Below are 20,610 nucleotides of genomic sequence, written 5' to 3' on the forward strand. Positions count from 1 at the left end.
ACGAATGGTTGTTTTGGAGGTGGAGAATGTGATGACCTGATAGGTCATCTTATGATATAGAACCAAACTCTGTGTTTCGAAGCCTTTAGAACTTCATTCTAGCCTTCCTCGATTCGCGTGCACAGTCCGGGTATTGAACCAGAAGGTTTATATGCTAAAAACTAATAAAAACAAGAAATTTTGCTTTAAAAGTTAATTTTGGTTGACTTCGGTCAACGATTTGAGTAAATGGACCCAGACCCGTATTAAAATATGGGACCTTGGCGTATGACCGGAATCGAATTCGGAGGTCCCTAGCTCGAGTTATGAATTTTTGTTGAATATTAAAAGTTTGAAAATTCAATAGTTTTAAGAATTGATTGATGTTTGGCCTTGTTGATATCGGGTCCATATTTTGGTTCTGGAGCCCGATACAGGTCCAATATAATATTTCTGACTTGTCTGTGCAATTTGGTGAGAATTGGAATTGGTTTGACGTGATTCGGACGTCCGGTTGGGGAATTTGAAGTTTCAAAGCTTTCTTGAAAATTTCATTTGATTTGGTGTTAAATTCGTAGTTCTAGGTGTTCTTTTGACGATTTGATTGCCAGCCAGTTCGTATGATGTTTTAAGACTTGTGTGCATGTTTAGTTTATAGCCCCGAGGGATCGGGTGAGTTTCGGATAGGCTACGGAGTGAATTGAACTTAGAAATCATAGCTAGTGTGCTTCAGGTCTGCAGACTCGCATTTGCGAGCAGTGAGGTTGGAAGGGGACCTTCGCATTTGCAAAGTTCAGGATCGCAATTGCGACCATCCCAGGCCGCATTTGCGAACAATTGTTCGCATTTGCGAAGACAACGGGGCTGGGGAAAACTTCGCATTTGCGAAGGATTTCTCGCAATTGCGGGGTTCGTAATTGCGAACCCTTGGTCGCATTTGCGACATCTGCAGCTGTGTAAAACTTTACTTAGACGGGATTTTTGCTCATTTTTCAAAACTATCAAAACAAGAAACCCTCTAGGCGATTTTTCAAAGACCATTTCTTCTCCAAATCATTGATAAGTGATTCTAAACTAGTTTCTTTCAATCTTTCACTTCATTTTACAAGATTTCAGCTTAAAATATAAAGTTTTCATGGTGGAATTGGGGATTTTCGGATAGAAACTAGGGATTTCGAAATTTGAGGATTTAGACCTCAAATTGAGGTCGGATTCCAAAACCAGTTACATATCCGGGCTCGGGGGTGAATGGATAATCGGGTTTTAGTCCGAATTTTGGGTTTGGACCAAGCGAGTCCGGGTGTTGACTTTTTGTTGACTTTTTCCAAATGGTCTATATTGAATCCTTTGCTATCGTGGGTAGTTCCTAAGGCTTAAACTGAATCATTTGGTTGGTAATTTGCTAGATTCTATTGGTCCGAAGGCTTGTGTGAAGGGAAAAGCTGTGGTTGAGCTTTGAGTTTTGCCGTCGGAGCAAGGTAAGTGTCGTGGTTAACCTTGGCTTGAGGGATTAGGTTTTATTTGTCTATTTTCTATGTGTTTGAATGTTGAGTACAACGTATAGGTGAGGTGACGAGTACCTATGCGTTGTTGTCCAGTTATAGCATGCGAGTGGGTCCTATTTTTGCAATTGTTGCTTCTTTGATCATATTATCTATGTTTAGACTAGCTACTTGTTATGTTGATCAATCTTATCATGTTTATGGACCTTGGTATTGATTGAGTATTGACTCAAAGTTGAGGTTGATATTGTGGGATCAAATGTTGAAGTAAGACTTGTTATTGTCATTTCTATCCCCCTGTTATTATTGTTCCTTGTTTTGGTGAGGAAGAGTGCTAATGCACGAAGGGTGATGCCGTGCCATGTTTTGTGAGTGATAACGCACGAAGGGTGATGTCGTGCCATATTATGAGTGTTAATGCACGAAGGGTGATACCGTGCCATGTTATGAGAGAGAGAATGCACGAAGAGTAATGCCGTGCTGTTTCTATTTGATTCATATGGTGAGGTTGAGAGTAAAAGCACGAAGGGTGATGCCGTGTACTTTCTTTTTCTGTGGTTATTGGTCCTTATCTGTTTTAATCATTGTGGTTGATCAAAGTTCTTAATTCTGCTGTGATCCTATATCTTGTAATTCCCTCAGCATGTCCCCCTCCCAATATTACTTGTCTTGTTCCTTTTATTGCTATATATATATATATATATATATATATATATATATATATATATATATATATATATATATATATTGTTATGCTGCACAGGTTGGTTTTGTGGGTGTCTTGTCTTAGCCTCGTCACTACTTCGCCGAGGTTAGGCTCGACACTTAACAGTACATGGGGTCGGTTGTATTGATACTGCACTCTGCACTTTCTGTGCAGATTTTGGTACCGGACCGAGTTGATCCTGAGTTTAGTTGCTGGCTTCATCTGATCGGAGACCCAAGGTAGTCCTATTGGCGTCCGCAGGCCTTGGCGTCCCCTTCCATACATTCTCTTTACTGTTTCATTTGTATCGAAAATAGTTGTATTTCCTTCAGACAAATTACTTGTTGTTAAATATTAGAGGTTCGTGAAATGTGACTCCAGATTCTGGGTAGTTGTGTATAAATATTAAGATTGTTATGGATTTCCGCACTCTTTTAATTTGTTGTGGTTTAATTGTTATTAATCACTGAAAGGCTTAAGAATTTGCTTAATGAATCTCTAATGTTGTCTTGCCTAGCAAGTGAAATGTTAGGCGCCATCAGGATCTCGACGGTGGTAATTCCGGATCGTGACAACGATATATTACTTACATGGAACAATCGCATGGAATTGCATGATTTGAAAGTGTTCCTAGATTCTGCATTCAAAATCAAGGATCCCGGGGACTTATCTTATTTTTTGGGGATGGAGGTCTTTTTTGAATCTTCTGGGATCATTTTGAGTCAACATGAATTTGCACTTGAGCTTCTACATGAGTTTGGCTGTGTTGATCTCTTGCAAACTCCGTGCTGATGATGGTGCTCCTTTGTCTGATCCCATTATGTATCGATGGCTCCTCGTCAAACTTAATTTCTTGACTCACTCCCTGCCTGATTTTTCATTTGTTGTTCAGCATCTCAGCCAATTTATGTAGAACCCTAGGGATACTCATCTCTTTGCTACCCAACATTATCTCTGTTATCTCTTACGTGACCCAAGATTGGAGCTTTGCATGTCTGCTTCCCTTTTTTTGGCTTGCTTTTTGTGATTTTGATTGGGGTTCGTGTCTGAATTCTCGTCGCTCTGTTGGTGGATTTTTTTTATGTCTTGGTGGGTCCCCGACCTTTTTGAAGTCCAAGAAGCATCCCTCCGTCTATTTGTTATTTGACGAGGCCGAGTATCGCTCCATGTGCCGTGTTGTATCTGAGCTCACTTGGCTGATTCGGCTTCTTGATGATCTCTTCATCCCGTCGGCGCTGTCTATTCAGTTACATTCTGACAGTCGAGCATCGATTCATATCGCTAGGAACCCGGTGTTCCACGAATGCACCAAGCATGTTGAACTTGACTGCCACTTTGTACGTCAGCAGTTCCAATCCGGTTTGATCTCACTTTCTTTCGTGCCTTCCCATTCTCAGTTGGCTGACATCTTCACTAAGGCCTTATCGGATCCTCTCACCGAGATCTTTTCGGCAAGTAGGTGGTTATCTCTGCACCCTCCAACTTGAGGGGGGCTGTTGCCGGTGAAGCTTCGCAGGTAACGGATCCCCATCGCATTAACCGGACACTAGGTTTTGTTGTTGGCGGTGAAGCTTCTGACATACAGGATCCAAGTTGAATTAACCGGGCGCTAGGCTTAGTATCTCAAGTATGTTAGAGAACTATCCAGTGCTTAGTAGGATCCAGCTGTATCACATATTAGTTTCCACATTGTATTTATATTATTTATACACTTCATTTCACACGTGTATTAGTTAACAAGGATTCCGCTAGTTAGTTAGGGAAGTTATACTAGTACAAAACTATATGAGCTGATTTGTAACGAACACGGATCAGATTTTGGTTATACAATTTACAAGTTTCCTCCAAATGTTAAATTTCTCTCTCTAGTTTTCACATTATATGAGTTAGCTGTGCGAGTCCCACTTTAGTAGTTAGTAAGAAAAAAAGCTACATGTAAGGTATAAAATACTTTTAATGGTGTGAGGCCCTTTTAAAAAGGTTATGCGGGCTCGACCCACAGCGAATAATATCACGCCACGTTAAAAGTATCTATGGTTAGCCCAACAATTACTATTAGAGCTAATAGTTCGATTAGATGAGTATGGAGATGACAGTATGACGACATGTGGCTTGGTTTTACTGCCTTCACCGAGATCTAAAAGATGCACACACACAAAGAAGAAGCCGACTTGTGGACTTTGGTGACCATAAATACTCAGATGTTGTGGCACACGGTTAATTTCTAGATAAGCCCATGAATCTTGGCAATAGGCTATGTAGAACTTATTTCGAGAGGCTTGGTGATGTGGACCATGTGAAACTTAGTTCGAGGAAGATATTGTTGAGTTTACGAATAAAGTTTCACGTTAATAGTTGATAAGAAAAATATGATACATATATGGTGTAAGATACTCTTAATAGTGTGATTAGGTCTTTGGAAAAAACTTATGGGCTTGGTCCAAAGTGAACATTATCACACTGACACACTATGTTAACAGTGTCTTTAGGCTGATCTTAGCCCAACTATATATATGCACACCCCTTCCTTCTGAAAATTGCTAGGCTAACTAAAAGTATATATATATATATATATATATATATATATATATATATATATATATATATATATATATATATATATATATATATATTAAACACTTAAAATTAATTTGAGACAATGACTAGCTAATCTTTGTGAATCTACTTTATATGTACTGATCTCAGATTTAAAAGAAAATTCAGATAAAACTGCTTCAATCCAAATTCTATTCACACTTATACCATATGAGGTTTGGTCATTTGATTTTGGTACTCTTCGTTACTATTTTTTTCTGTTTTTCATGATGATTGATGTTTACTTACAATGACTCGAGAACTATCAAAGGAAACAAAGAGAAGAAAAAAGAAGAGAGCTTATCATACTCAACTTCATGCTTTGATTGCATTTTTTTAATGTGGTCCTTTTCAACAACATTTTACGTGTGTATATTTGTGTTTGCACACGTAAAATCAAACTACTACTTTTGTTTCACAGTTCATCATCATGATCATCCACTCAGTTCATTAATTCCACTAAGTAAGCTACGATATTGCTTATCTCAATAGAACTGCTTTTTTAGTATTTTAAAGATAATTAAACGACAAAATCACAGATGTTTGTAAATGAAGTTACTTCAAAGTGAAAACACATCCATTTCCTGTAAAAACAATTCAATCAGTACTTGTCTCTCTTGGATTACCCGCCGCCTATGAACTCTCAAGAAACGTTATCCCCTCCCACTTTTCATTTCTAATCAACACGTACCCTAACCCCTACCACCCTCTCTTAATGTTGGTCGCCGATTATATAAATTTTTATTGATTAATGATGTCGTCTCATTACCTGCAAGGGTTGACTGAGTTGATTGGGTGACATGTTTCTCACATGGAAAGCTTGAGATTGATTCTCCTTACCAGCGTCAAAGTTCGTTTCGCACCGAGCTTGCCTAGCGCGATTTACATCTCCTGTGTGGTCTATAAGCTATCGCTCAGTGATAAAATTACCCTGTGTGTACCCGAAGAATAGTGACAACGGTTTTCCCTGAAAATTTATGTCGTCTCATTTAAGTTCATCTTAAACCAATATTTTTAAATATAAAAAAAAGGTACTAAAAGCTCTTTTATACTGATATATAAATTTATGAAAGAACATAAAGACAATATTTATCACTAACTTCACGACTAATTATTTTCTCTTACATTATATGTAGCATCAATGTAAAGCAAATAGATTAACGAACTCACATTCTTAAGGGTCGGCTCTGCCTCATATTTCATACTATATAGTACTACTCCAATTAGCAGCAGCCTTTGACCCCTTGTAAAACTATTTTCATTACTTACACACTCTTCATTTCTAATCAACCGCCACTATCTCCCGCTCTAATGAGGTGCAGCGAATTTAGAAGTTAAAACCGGTAGATCCAATGTAAGGTTCGGATTAAACAGAAGCAGATCCAATGTAATGGTTCCGGATTCATTTAATCTAATACTTTCGACATGAAGTATAATTTTATACAAGGGATTTACAGACAAATATATGGGATACATGAACCCATGGTCTTTTCGTCAAACTAGGTATTTTATGTACATAATTTTTAGAATTAGTCTAATATAATTCACTGGCACCCATACTCCAAAAAACTTAAATGATGTACTTGGTTGAATGCTGAGTTATTTACCTAGACGAGCAATGAATAAATTCCATTTAATATTTTCTTTTTTTTTTAGTGGTGCACCCATATTATAAAAATTCTAGATCCGTCTCTGTATAGAGTTAAAATTCTGAACCTGTTGCGTCTATTTTAAATCTACTACAAGCGAGGAATAGAAGTAGAGTGTAGGGCCATTTTACTAAAGTATATATATTTTCTTTCTATAAAAAGAAAACAGCAACATTCGTCAACTCTTATCATTCTTCTTCTTTATCAACTCCTAAATTAAACAAACCCTAAAAGGAAGCTTAGCCAGAAGAAGGTTTAAATTTCCTACATATAACAATTCCATTCAGTTCGCTTTCAGAAAATATTTGGTAGTGATAATGGAGGATGAAAGAGTAATTGGTCTTCCTCCAGGTTTTTGTTTCGATCCAACAGATGAAGAGATTGTTATGTATTATCTCAAAAGTAAAGTTGCAGGCTTATCGTTCTATCCCAGCATCAATATTCCTTATATTGATTTTTCTTCTTCTGATCCTTCAGAACTCAATGGTATATTTTTTGAATATATTTCTCTATCATAATTTACTTTACTTCTTTATATTTTCGTTTTGCCTTTAATAAAATAATAAAAACTTCTAGCTTACTTTTAATTAGACTCGTCCCCATGAAGAAAAGATCATTTTTGGAGCCTGAGACAACCTTTTTTTAATTGATTTTATTGTTTTACTATCTTAAAATTTACATTTCTTGGCAATATTGAAAAAATAATATCGATCTTTCCTTTTTCTCGTTTGATTTATCTCCAAAGAGTGAAGTGTATTTATAGGAGGTCCTTTAAAAACATTTTTGGAACTTGAGAACCTATTTTTAATTGATTTATTGCGTTAAAATATCCTATAAATTATTAAATTTTTGTCTCAACTCAACAATAAGATCAAACTTTTTTCCCTCGTTTTTTCCTCAAAAAATGAACCATATTTATAGAAGTTCTATTAACAAACTTTTCACTAACACTTTTTCATTGGAACATTTTCTGCTCGTACTATTTTTTGTATAATCTATAGAGTTCCAAGTCCTATTTTATTAGACAGAACTTGTACAAGTCCAAATCACTATAAAAATCATTAAATTGACCCTAATGGATAAAATTAGAAGCAGGGGTTATATACCTTTTTTTTTTCCCTCATCCTTCTGAATTACTCATTTCTTTTATTTTTACCTATTTTGCATATGTTGGAACAATTAGAGAAGGCTTTGTGGGGCAAAAATCAGTGGTATTTCTTCAGCCAAGTGAAGGAAAATCGAGCTACAAGACAAGGATATTGGAAGGAAATACATATGAATGAGCCAATTATACTTGAAAATTTTGGAGAAAAAATGGTAGGAATAAAGAAGTATTTTGTGTACTATAATATTCATGAAGTACAAAGTAATTGGATTATGGAAGAATTCCACCTCTCTAGCAGTAATTCCTTCAAGAAGCCTACCAAGAAAAGAGAAAATGAAATGGTAAGTAAATACTCCTTCCATCCTATCTAATAGGATTTTATTTAATGTTTTAAATTTTATAAATTAAACCTTAAGTTACATATATAAGGTCAAGTGTAAAAAAAGTTTACATTATCAGTATTGTAGTTTAACATGGAAATGACACCAGGTAGCCACTTTAAAGGGCTGCTATTTAGGAATTAACCAGTGCGTCATAAATTTCTGTTTTTCAGTTCAATTTTTCGGGACAAAAAAGTCCTGAAGTTAAAGATTTTTAGTTTAAAATTTCAAGACAAAATAAGTACGGACTAATTTCTAAATAGCATCCACGAGAATGACTAGTTTAACAGGTTTTAATATGTCATTAATCAGATTTTTAAGGTTACGCCCCAAGTTAATTCACTCCTACATAAACTGATATTAGCTCCTACATAGCATAAAATTCATTTACACTGTCAATCGTATAAATGAACCCTATAATGATTTGACGTTTATGTCAAATATTGAATAATAAGAAATTACTTAAGTATTCAAAAATTTAATTGTAGAATTTAAATTTTTCCCTTAGCTCAATGGTGAGTTTAACCAGTCTATACTATTATTTAACCTCTAAACCAATATAAAAAGATTTATAAATGGAAAAGATGAAAATTTCTATGTATATAGCATGTTATTTAACCACCTCTCGTGGAATTCATGAATTTTGACCTTTCAAAGTCAAATGACATGACCAAAAGTAGTACTTCACGCCCCAGCTGCTAACTTAGCTTTCGAGTCAAGAAAAAAATATATTTGCATCTCAATTTTTTTTTCCAATTTATATTTTTTTTCTTTTTATTTTCAGGAATTGGTTTTATGTAGAGTACATGAATCGAACAACCAATCTCAAGGGATAAATTGCCTCTATAGAAATTGTGATGATGAAGTTGAGCTCTCAGCTTTGGATGAAGTCTTTTTATCTATCGATGATGAAGAAGAAAAGGAGATAAGTTTTCCATAAGAGCTATAGGTCTTAAGTAATGTTATAGTACATATGTTATAATTATACTTTAGTACATATATATTTGTATATATAATACAGTAATGTAATAGTGTACGTATAGCATATGGTCTTTCATATATTATACTTTGAGTACATATAACTTGTATACACATTTATGTAATATCATATATAGGGTGTCTCTCATAATTGTACGTTGCATATATACGTGAATACATCAACTCCTACTTATGAGTTATGGCAATTATTTAATTTAAAATTTCCCAAAAGAAAATGTTTTATAAACAAACAGCTCAGTCTATTTCGATAATTTCTCTTTTCCATTTTCATTCTGGCACTCAAAAGTGCATAAGACAATAGTATAAAGGGATTTTGGCACAGTTGTAACAACGTACTTGTTATGAATCAAGCTATTGGGCTTAGAAGAACTATTGGGTCGAGAAGAAGCCACAGGGCCAGAAGACCTTCAAAAAGATTAATTTGGGATCCAGGCCCAAGAAGTGCAATAAGGAATCAGTTAAAAGGGACTAGGCGTGAACACGGATATGATAGGCTGAAAATATTGTAGAAACTTCCGTATCTCTCCCCCGCTATTTCTCTCTGTGGCTCTGTCTCCCTCATCTCCTTTCTCTCTGTTGCTATTTTCTTAGCTTATGATTATATCCTTTGTATTTCTATTATAATTAGTTTATTTGGAAGTTTAATCGAGGCATCGTCTTGTTGAGTTCATAACATTGGTGCTTTCATCCATCGGACTCCAATGGAGGTACTAGATCGATTCAGCGGCAGCGGCAACCTAGAAGTTGGCTTTTTCGGGCCGTACGATACTTCATTTACCTTGGCTTCACCGAGAAGGATTGGTTACCTCTTCCTTCCTTTTACCTCGATGGTGAAACTCTTAATTGGTTCAATTGGTTGTTTCGGAACAAGCAATTTTTTGATTGGACGCATTTCAAAGCGAAATTTGCTCACCACTTTCGACAACAAACTGCCATATATTCGGTAGTTGGTTCCTCATATGTTAGTTTTGACTACATTGATACTGTCCCTATAGTTTCACAATCATCTATGGTGTCTCCTTTTCTTGTTTCGAGCCTTTTTCCGAAGACATCAGCATTTGAAACAGCTTATGAAACTGAAAACTCAAAGGCAAACCATATGTTCGATAAATTGCCAGTGAAGTATGAAAAATTAGATTCCTTGACATTGATTACTGGAAGCAGTACTGAGATTGTCAATCTTGAAGATATAGAAGCACCTCAAATTTGAAATGCAAATTCAGTAGAGGTAGTGGAATTGGTACAGGAACCTTGTGCTATCACTGAAGATCATGTGCTCGACGAAATTTCACTCGTCGTAGTGAGCTCCGACATTCATGATCTTAATGCTCTTGTCCACGAGGGAAACAATTCTGTTACTACAGTCTCCACAGTTTGCAGCGATAGCTGCTATGCAAATGCCAGCTTCCCAACCAAAGTCCATACAGAGGTGTTAGATGATACCACCAGATCTGATGATGGGGAGGAAGAAAATTCACGAGATTCTACTATGACTGGGGTGTTTGACAAATTTCCTCAATGGGATACATTGGATTTCCTGGTTTTTACTAGCCAAGGAATTGTGGTGTCGAATGCGAGTGTGAGCTTTGACGTAATAAATTTTCCATTTGATGGTACCCTATGGTTTGGCACAATTCCATGGTTGAGTAGTTATCTTGAAGAAATTGGCAGGGCTAATCAAAATCAGATATCGCTTTTTGGCTTACACAAATGCAATTGGGTTGATACTGGGCAAGTGTGCAATTTTTCCGGATTCTTGTTATCTAAATCCAAAGAGATTGCTAGGGAACAAAAAATACAGCGAGGGCTGCAGGTATTAGATGACAGTTACTCCAAGCAATCACCGCATGTTCGGGTGGAAAAAGCTGTTGGACTCTTATTTTCTCCGTTTGGACTAGTTCATAAGGCAAGTTATGTGGACAAGTGGTTTGACACTTTGCAGGTATTTAAGGTTGCTTTGGGTAGAGTTGATATGAGTGTTGCACACAATGGTAATTCCATAAAATCTTGCGCGATGTACACGTTACTGGGGGAGTCTTTAGAAAATTCATTTATGTGTTCTGTTGCTGATGCTACTACTACAATTGAGGAGCAATACATAATTGATCAGCTGAGGTCTTTTTTGAGTGGAAGGACTCTTGAGCTAAGTGTGTTACACCATGCTTTAACTTTCATAATGGTGGTACGGATTAATGAAACTATTACTATCAGAGACGAACCTCTAGATTTTGTTGTTGCAATCACAAAGAAGCCTTCATTAGGGATTAATTCTACATTATATATTCCCTATTTCCTGGTCATGTTTGATATTCACAAAGTTCTAGATGTTTGTTACCAATTTCTTGCTGGACAGTCTAAACTACTATGCCCTCAACTTGGACTTGGGATTGCTCCATGCTTAGGGGTGATACCTTGTTTTTTTCCAGCTTACAATCATGATCAACTTCTGCACATAGGTTACAATCATGAGCAGCTTCTACACAGGAGTCAATTTGATCCCATATATGAACTTGGTCATGCTGAATTTCCATTTTCTTTGCTCCACCATCCACCTGATGAATCCGGATTAGACTTTCCATTTGACCCTGGTTCTAATTTTGTTTTTACCACCTTTTATGGTGCTACAAGAAATTGTGCATTCTGGACTACCTTTAGTACGAGTCCTACCAAGTTCATGCCCTCAGATATATGGAATCTTCTTGTAATACCAATCTGCGACATCATTGTTTGGACTATAGTCATATTTGGTTATATTTTGGAAGGTGATTTTTCTTATACTGCTGAATTTCTCGCTGACATGAGACAGAAAGGGGGTTGCATTGTTATAAGTTTGGATTTAAATTCTCCATTTGGCATCTTAACTGTAGTTTTACAACTTGCACGCGCATAATTGTTCGACACAGAGAATGTACATAAGGATGCACTACTCAAGATCCTAGGTGCACTTGTTGAAACTTCAGTTCATTACACTGCACCAGTCCATGTTGTTTCTGTTATTCCTTTGGCGCTGACTTGTGGAGAGCGTGCTACCATCTTTCTCGAGCTTAAAAAGTCAATCCCGAACAACCTTGTTGAAGTTGCTAGGACAAGGATCGTGGAATTTAGGGAGGTACTTGCTGGTGTCAATGCTGAACGTTGTGTGTTGGAATCTCATGCTAGTGGTTCTTTCACGGTCACGAGGGGTGGATATTGTGACGATCTTGGCATGGGCACAAAAACTACAGTAATTAAGTCAACAGTGGAACACCAGGAAGGGGTGGCAACTTTTGTTGACATTTTTGTCAATTATGATGCATTTATGGTGGCACAATTGCATATGCATAAAGGCACCGATGGCATTTTCTCAGAAACATACAAAAGGATGTTGGACTTGGATGCTGCCACGGTAAAACATACATTTTCCCTTAGCGAAGTAGACTTTACAGTACATTTTACAAGGGAGTACTCCACATCTCTTTTGGAAATGAATTGTATTGATGAGTAGAACCTATTTGTGGCGTTTATATACTTAACTTGAACCTTGAGGACAAGGTTCTTTTTGAGGACGTGAGTATTGTTATGAATCAAGCTATTGGGCTTAGAAGAACTATTGGGTCGAGAAGAAGCCACAGGGCCAGAAGACCTTCAAAAAGATTAATTTGGGATCCAGGCCCAAGAAGTGCAATAAGGAATCAGTTAAAAGGGACTAGGCGTGAACACAGATAGGATAGGCTGAAAATATTGTAGAAACTTCCGTCTCTCTGGTCTCTCTCCCCCGCTATTTCTCTCTCTGGCTCTGTCTCCCTCATCTCCTTTCTTTCTGTTGCTATTTTCTTAGCTTATGATTATATCCTTTGTATTTCTATTGTAATTAGTTTATTTGGAAGTTTAATCGAGGCATCGTCTTGTTGAGTTCATAACAATACTCATATAATTAGCACAAAAAAAATTCTCTAGTTATAGATATTAGCATCAAATAGCAATAAATATATATCATAATAATAATGTGTATATCAAAATGTATATCATAAATTTCTTTTTCCTCTATGTGTATGTATATTAAATTTTTATTTTCCTATTTTTGTATATCTAAACTATAAAAATTATAAATATATGTTGCCTCTATATAAATGCATATCACAACAGAAATAATTTTATTGTTTGTATATCACTGTGTATAACACATCAAATAATGTATATATCAAAAAGTGTATCACAAGTTTATTTCCCTTCCGTGTACATAATAAAATATTTTTCTTCATTGTATATCAAGATTTTAGTTTTCTTCTTTGTATATTATAATATATGTCACGACTCGGATTCCCAATCTCAGGGCCGTGATGGCGCCCAACGTCTACTTGCTAGGAAAGCCAAAACTAGATAACCACTTTAACATTTTAACAGTTTTAAACAGAGTAATAGCAATTATTAACGATAAATAAAGCTATAATACATGAAATAAATCCATACCACAACCCAATCTATTCTAATCCCACAAATCTGATGTCACCAGTATATGAGCAACTAGAAGTCTATAAATATGATTTGAAATAAGCACAACTTTTCGAAATAAGATAAACAGTAAATAGATATAGATGGGGACTTCGGGATTGCGAATGCCAGCAGCTCTACCTCAAGTCTCCGCTGTAAATATGATCCGAACAGGAGCACCCCTAGACACCAATGGGACCAACACCAGTATCTGCACAAGAAGCGCAAGAGTCAGCACAGATACAACCGACCCAATGTACTCCGTAAGTGTCGAGCCTAACTCGACAAGGTAGTGACGAGACTATGACAAGACACCTACTTAAATCCTGCATAGATATATACATAAAGCAACAAAATAACAAGTAGGGCAGTTAAAATATTAACTGGGAGGGACATGTAGAAAGGGGAGTACGATAAGAACGGCAAGTACAAACTTACCAAATAACCTTTTCCGAAAACAACAACAATACAACCAACTAATCATCAACCGAAAATCAAGTAAAGCAGTGAAATCAACAATAACACAACATCACCCTTTGTGCTTTTACTCTCGTCTTCACCATGTAATATCATAATTAAAATGGCACGGCATAGCCATTCGTGCTTTTACTCTCATCCTTGACATATAATAATGATATGATAATGAAATGACACGACATCATCCTTCGTGCTTTTACTCTCTTCCTCACATGATATGATAAGTGATAATAAGCAGTCAAATGCACGGCATCACCCGTTGTGCTTTAATCCTCACAATCTCTCAAATGAATGATATTGTATGCAAATAAGGCGCGGGAACACCCTTCGTACTTTTTACTCTTCCTCACCAAACAACATCATAATCCAAAATAGCTAAACAAGGTGGGAAGAAATTTCACTTTAATCATAGTGTAATGATTATTCAACTCAAATTTCGGAATCCCAACAACTTCAAATAACCAATAGATATGAGGGCGATCAATTAAAGAAGTAATAATCCAGCTACGACATGAAAAACATAGTTAATGGAACAACATGATACAATGAAACAATTCTTAACTCAATGAAAACGTATATATACTCGACACCTTAAATATATGTCGTCCCTATACATAATTCACATAGAAGATAGACCAACAAGTCCTAATCCCTCTAGTCAGAGTTAACCACGACAATTACCTCACTTCGTGTCACGACCCAAAATCCTAACCTGTCGTGATGGCGCCTAATGTGGTACTAGAAAAGCCGACACTTCCAAAATATTCCCATCATATAACAAAAATGGATTTTTAAAGCAGTTTAAATAGCAACTTCTCATGAAGAAGATAGAAAGATCCAAACACAACGCAGAAATCTCCCAAATTGGGGTGTCACTGAGTACACGAGCATCTAAGTATCACAAGTCTTGAATACACCATCTAAGATAGTCTGAAACTAGATACAATAAAAATTAAATATAGGGAAGGAGAAAACAAGGACTGCGAATGCCGGGCAACTACCTCGAAGTCTCCCAAGGATCAACTGCGCAGGATATCAACACCCACTGTGTCCAAAAACACCTGGATCTGCACACGAAGTGTAGGGTTTAGTGGAGTACAACCAACTCAATAAGTAACAAGACTAAATAAAGAACTGAAGATAGTGACGAGCTACACAGTTATAGTTCAATTTCAATAGTTTTCAACAAGGAAAATAGTCATGCTTTCAAATCCAGCAATTTAAGTCAAATCGGTTTATACATGTCAAGTTCAAGTAAAGACCGGATATAGTGTCTGTCTGAAATTTCAAAAGAGTGATATATGGCAGCTAAGTGCAACAATAAGGAAATCAAATGCATCCTCTCAGAGCAACAGTCACTCAGTCCTCCCATTCACTCTAACCTCACAATCTCTCATTTCCTAAGAGTCACTCATTTCTCTCAGTCGCTCAGCACTCGGCACTCGCACTCAGTAGGTACCTGCGCTCACTAAGGCTGTGTACAGACTCCGGAGGGGCTCCTTCAGCCCAAGCGCTATATCAAGCCAATCATAGCATAAATCAATGAAACATGCTGTGGCGTGCAACCCGATCCCATAAATATCCTCAGAATCAGGCCCTCGGCCTCACTCAGTCATCAACCTCTCCAGTCTCTCGGGCTCTTAGAAATCATAAAAATCAGCCTGAACAACAATGAGATGATAGATCAAAAAGGAATAATAGAGACTGGGATATGATATACAAGTACAACTAAGACTAAGTACAAATAGCAATTAACAGGTAATTCAACATGTAACAGGGCCTCTGTGGGTCCCAACTCATAGCCTAAATAGGATTTCTAACATGAGTCACAGTCAAATTTCTATAACACATGGAGAGAATATAGCTAACAACAAGTTATTCAACTTCACAGTTCCATGGAATGGACAAAGTCACAATTCCTACGGTGCAGGCGCACACGCTCATCACCTAGCATGTGCGTCACCTCCAAACCAATCACAAAACACATATTACGGGATTTCATACCCTCATAACCAGATTTAGAAGTGTTACTTACCCCAATACGAGCAAATCTCTACTCCAACACACCTTTGCCTCGCAAATCGGCCTCCGAATGCCTCAAATCTAGCCACAAACAATTCGATACAATCAACACGAGCTAAAGGAATCAATTCCATAAGAAAATACTAAACTTTATGTCAAAAGTCAAAAAGTGAACTCAAAAGTCGGCTCCCGAGCCCACGTCTCCGAATCGGGTAAATGTCATAGAATCCGAACACCCACCAACCACGAGTCCACCCATACCAATATTACTCAAATCCGATATCAAAATCCCATTCAAAACCTCAAAAATCTAGCGTAAGAACAACTCAGACTACCTCTCAAACTTACTCTACGCGAACGCGTAACTATAACCGCGAACGTGAACCAATGCCTCCTCATACCTACGCGATCGCGACCCTCTTCACGCAATCACGAAGAACAAACGCGTGGACTCAGCTCCTACCTTATTTCCTCTTCGCGAACGTAGCCTAGCCCACATATTCGCGATACATTACTTCTCAAAGCTACGCGATTGCAGCCCTCTACTCCTGGACACGTACAACAACTTCCATTAGTGATAAATTTATCCTACACAATCGCGGACCTGCCCAAACGGTCGCTTATAAGGAATCCAGATCAGTTGACACCAGAAACATAAGCAAAACTCCAAGTCAAATTTCTAATACGTTAACCATTCGAAACTCACTCGAGGCCCCCGGGATCTCAACCAATCATACCATCAAGTCCCAAAATATCATACGAACTTAGTCAAACCCTCAAATCACCTCAAACAACATCAAAAACACGAATAGCACATAGATTCAAGCCTAATGAACTTTAAAATTCTAAATTCTACAAACGATGCCGAAACCTATCAAATCACATCCGATTGACCTCAAATTTGCACACAAGTCACAAATGACACCACATACCTACTCCAACTTCCGGAATCGGAATCGGAATCCGACCCCGATATCAAAAAGCCACTCCCGGTCAAACTTTCCCAAAAATTGCACTTTCGCCATTTGAAGCCTAATTTCACTACGGAATCGTTTACACATAAGTCAATATCCGGTCAACATTTCAACTTAAGCTTTCCATTATAAGACTAAGTGTCTCAATTCATTCTGAAATCCTTCCGAACCCGAACCAACTAACCCGGTAATTCATATAACAGCTATAAAGCATAGAAGGAGCAGTAAATTGGGGAACAGGGCTACAACTCTCGAAACGACCGGCTGGGTAGTTACACTCCGCAACCAAAGCAATCAACCAACCACAGCCTTGCCTTTTGAACAAGCCTCCAATCCAATCAACTAGAAAATTATCAATTAAACGATTCAAAATATGCTTTAGAAGCTACCCATTAATGAAAAAGGTTCAATTTTTATCATTTTTGAAAAAGTCAACAAAATTCTACCCCGGACCCGCTTGGTCAAAACCCGAGATTCGGACCAAAACCCAATTACCCATTCTCCCCGAGACTGGTTATGTGATTTGTTTCAAAATGCAACCTCAATTTGAGGTCCAAATATCAAATTTACAAAATCCCCAATATCTACCCATATCTCCAATTTATACCATGAAAATTCTAGATTTGATGTTGAAAACACATGAAAAGTATTGGGTAATTGAAAAAAATGGATTAAAGTTGCTTACCAATAATTTTGGGAAGAAAAATGTCTTAAAATATTGCCTTTAGAGTGTTTAGGGTTGAGAAATGGTGTAAAATGAGTTGTCTCCTAGTTTTCCCCTCGTATAACCAGCGGATTCGCAATTGCGACTATCGCAAATGCGAGAAACATGACACAAATGCGAACTGTGTTCCCAACCTGCTTTAGTCACAATTGTGACAAAATAATCGCAAATGTGATCTCCCATCCAATCGCAAATGCGATCAAAGATTCGTATTTGCGAAGCTGCCTAAGCCCAGTTCCCAGTCGCAAATGCGACCAAGCCATTGCAAAAGCGATAAAGCCACCCCAAAAGCTAAGTCTGGGTTGTCCGCAATTGCAAAAAAAAAATTCGCAAATGCAAAGACTACCTACCCAGTCCCCCATCAGAATTGCAAGCTCAACTATGCAAAAGCGGAATTCGCATTTGCGAACAGGTCATCGCAATTGCAAGACCTGCAACCTAGCACCATAATTGAAGCACACCAGTTGTCCTCACACTATCCAAACTTATCCGAAATGCGTCCGAAACTCACCCGAGCCCCTCGGGGTCCAAACTAAACATGCACACAAGTGTAACAACATCATACGAATTTGCTCGCGCGATTAAAACACCAAATTAACATCTAAAACTACAAAATCAGACATCAAAATGAATGAAATTCAAAGGAAAACTAAAGAACCTCTAGAATCACAACTAAGCGTCCGATTCCTATCAAACTAACTCCGGATTGCACCAAATTTTGCAAATACGTTTCAAATAGCTATACGAAGCTATTCCAAGTCCCAAAACCAAATCCAATCCGGTAACCATAAAGTTAACCTATGGTCAAATAGAGAAAATTTTCAACATTCAAACTGCAAACTTTCGGCAAAATAAGTCAAATCAACCTAGAGACGTCCGAATTCAATTTCGGGCATGTGCCCAAGTCTAAAATCACAATATAAACCCACCGAAATTGTTAAAGCACCGATCCGAGGTCGTTTACACAAAATATTGACCGTCAACTCTAGCCACATTTTTAATAATTTTTTTTATTTTCTTCAAAATTTCACATAAAAGCTTTCGGACCACGCATGCAAACCAATAAAGATCAAATGAAGTTACAAAAGGTCTTGGATCATGTTAATTTAGGCTAGAACTCAAAACAACCTAACGAATCGTCACATTCTCGGCCTCTAAAAGAAACGTTCATCCTCGAATGTACATAGAAAAGTACCAGGGCTGGTGAAAAGGTGTGGTATCTACTCCACAAATCGGACTCAGACTCCCACGTAGTTGCCTCGATCGGCTGACCTCTCCATTGCACTTTCACAAAAGAAAAACTCCTAGATCTCAACTTTCCAACCTGCCAAGCTAGAATAGCCACCGGCTCCTTCTCATAGGATAAACTCTCATCAAGATGAACCATGTTGAGGAACATGTGAGTTGTCCTCATGGTACTTCCGAAGCATGGAAACATAGAATACCGGATATACTCCTGATAGGCTAGGAGGCAGTGCAAGCCTGTAGGCAACCTCCCAAACTCTCTATAAGATCTCAAATGGCCCAATGAACCTCGGGCTTAACTTGCCCTTCTTTCAAACCTCATCACGCCCTTCATGGGCAACATTCGGAGGAGAACTTCTCACCTACCATATAAGCTACATTCCGAACCTTCCGGTCCGTATAACTCTTCTGCCTAGACTGAGTTGTAAGAAGTCGTTCCTGGATCACCTTAACCCTCTACATAGCATCACAGACAAAATTAGTTCCCAAGAACCTAGCCTCCCACATAAGGCTTCATACGGTGCCATCTGAATACTCGATTGGTAATTTTTGTTGTAGCCAAACTCTGCAAGAGGTAAGAACTGGTCCTATGAACCTCCAAAATCCATAACACAAGCACGTAACATGTCCTCCAAGATCTGAATGGTACGCTCAGACTGTCCGTCCGTCTAAGGATGAATCGATGTGCTTAGTTCAATCCGTGTTCCCAGCTCATGCTGCACGGCTCTCCAAAAATGCGATGTGAAATGCACGCCTCATTCAAAAGTAATGGAAATGGACACACCGGGCAAGCGGATAATCTCCTAAATGTAAATCTGAGCCGACCGCTCTGAAGAATAGGAACTCACTACCGGAATAAAATGTGCGGACTTAGTCAACCGGTCCACAATAACCCAAACCTTGTCATACTTGCTCAAGGTCTATGGTAAGCCTACCATAAAATCCATAGTGATATGTTCCCACTTCCACTCTGCTTTTTTCCAGTCTCTGAGTCAATCCACCCTATTTTTGATGTTCATACTTTACCTGTTGACAATTCAAACACTTATATAAATAAGCAAAGATATCTTTCTTCATTCTTTACCATCAATAGTGTTGTTTCAGGTCACGGTACATCTTCGTGACATTTGGGTGAATAGAATAACGCGAACTGTGCACCTCTTCAAGGATCAAATATCTCAACCCATCCACATTTGGAACACAAATCTAGCCTTGAAGCCGCATAACATCATCATTATCGATCACAACATCCTTGGCACCACCCCACTAACTGTATCCTTCAACACCAACAAGTGAGGATCATCAAACTGGCAAGCATTAATACGCTCTAATAACGAAGATTGTGCCTCCACACAAGCTAACACCCAACTAGGCTTCAAAATGTCTAATCTCCCAAACTGGTTGGCCAAGGCCTGAACATCCATGGCTAGTGGCCTATCTGCTACCGATAAATACGCTGAACTGCCCGTGCTCTCTGCCTTTCTAATCAATACTTTGGCCACTATATTGGCCTTGCTCGGATGATATAATATGGTGATATCATAGTATTTCAACAACTCAAATCATATTTGCTACCGAAAATTAAGGTTTTTCTGCTTGAACAGGTGCTGGGAACACTGATGGTCGGTATAGACCTCATAACGAATGTCGTAAAAATAGTGCCTCTAAATCTTCAGCGTATGAATAATGGCTGCCAACTCTAAGTCATGAACAGGGTAATTCTTCTCATGAACCATCAAATGTCGAGATGCATAGGCAATCACCCTACTATCTTGTATCAATA

At 37.8% G+C, this 20,610-nt stretch overlaps 1 protein-coding gene across 1 annotated transcript; it reads left to right on the top strand.

Annotated features, from left to right (window-relative positions):
- Positions 6,620 to 9,093, top strand: LOC109226307 (NAC domain-containing protein 104-like). The gene is made up of 3 exons (XM_019391094.1): positions 6,620 to 6,917; positions 7,615 to 7,877; positions 8,701 to 9,093. Exons 1-3 carry the CDS (start codon positions 6,749 to 6,751, stop codon positions 8,854 to 8,856), a joined length of 588 nt encoding a protein of 195 aa, XP_019246639.1. The 5' UTR covers positions 6,620 to 6,748; the 3' UTR covers positions 8,857 to 9,093.

The sequence above is a fragment of the Nicotiana attenuata genome, chromosome 5, assembly GCF_001879085.1.
Source record: "Nicotiana attenuata strain UT chromosome 5, NIATTr2, whole genome shotgun sequence".
Classification (NCBI taxonomy): Eukaryota; Viridiplantae; Streptophyta; class Magnoliopsida; order Solanales; family Solanaceae; genus Nicotiana; species Nicotiana attenuata.

Coding starts and splice junctions, on each gene's coding strand:
- LOC109226307 (XM_019391094.1), top strand. CDS start 6,749: ATGGAGGATGAAAGAGTAATTGGTCTTCCTCCAGGTTTTTGTTTCGAT. Junction 6,918..7,614: donor TGATCCTTCAGAACTCAATG/GTATATTTTTTG, acceptor TGGAACAATTAG/AGAAGGCTTTGTGGGGCAAA. Junction 7,878..8,700: donor AGAAAAGAGAAAATGAAATG/GTAAGTAAATAC, acceptor TTTTATTTTCAG/GAATTGGTTTTATGTAGAGT.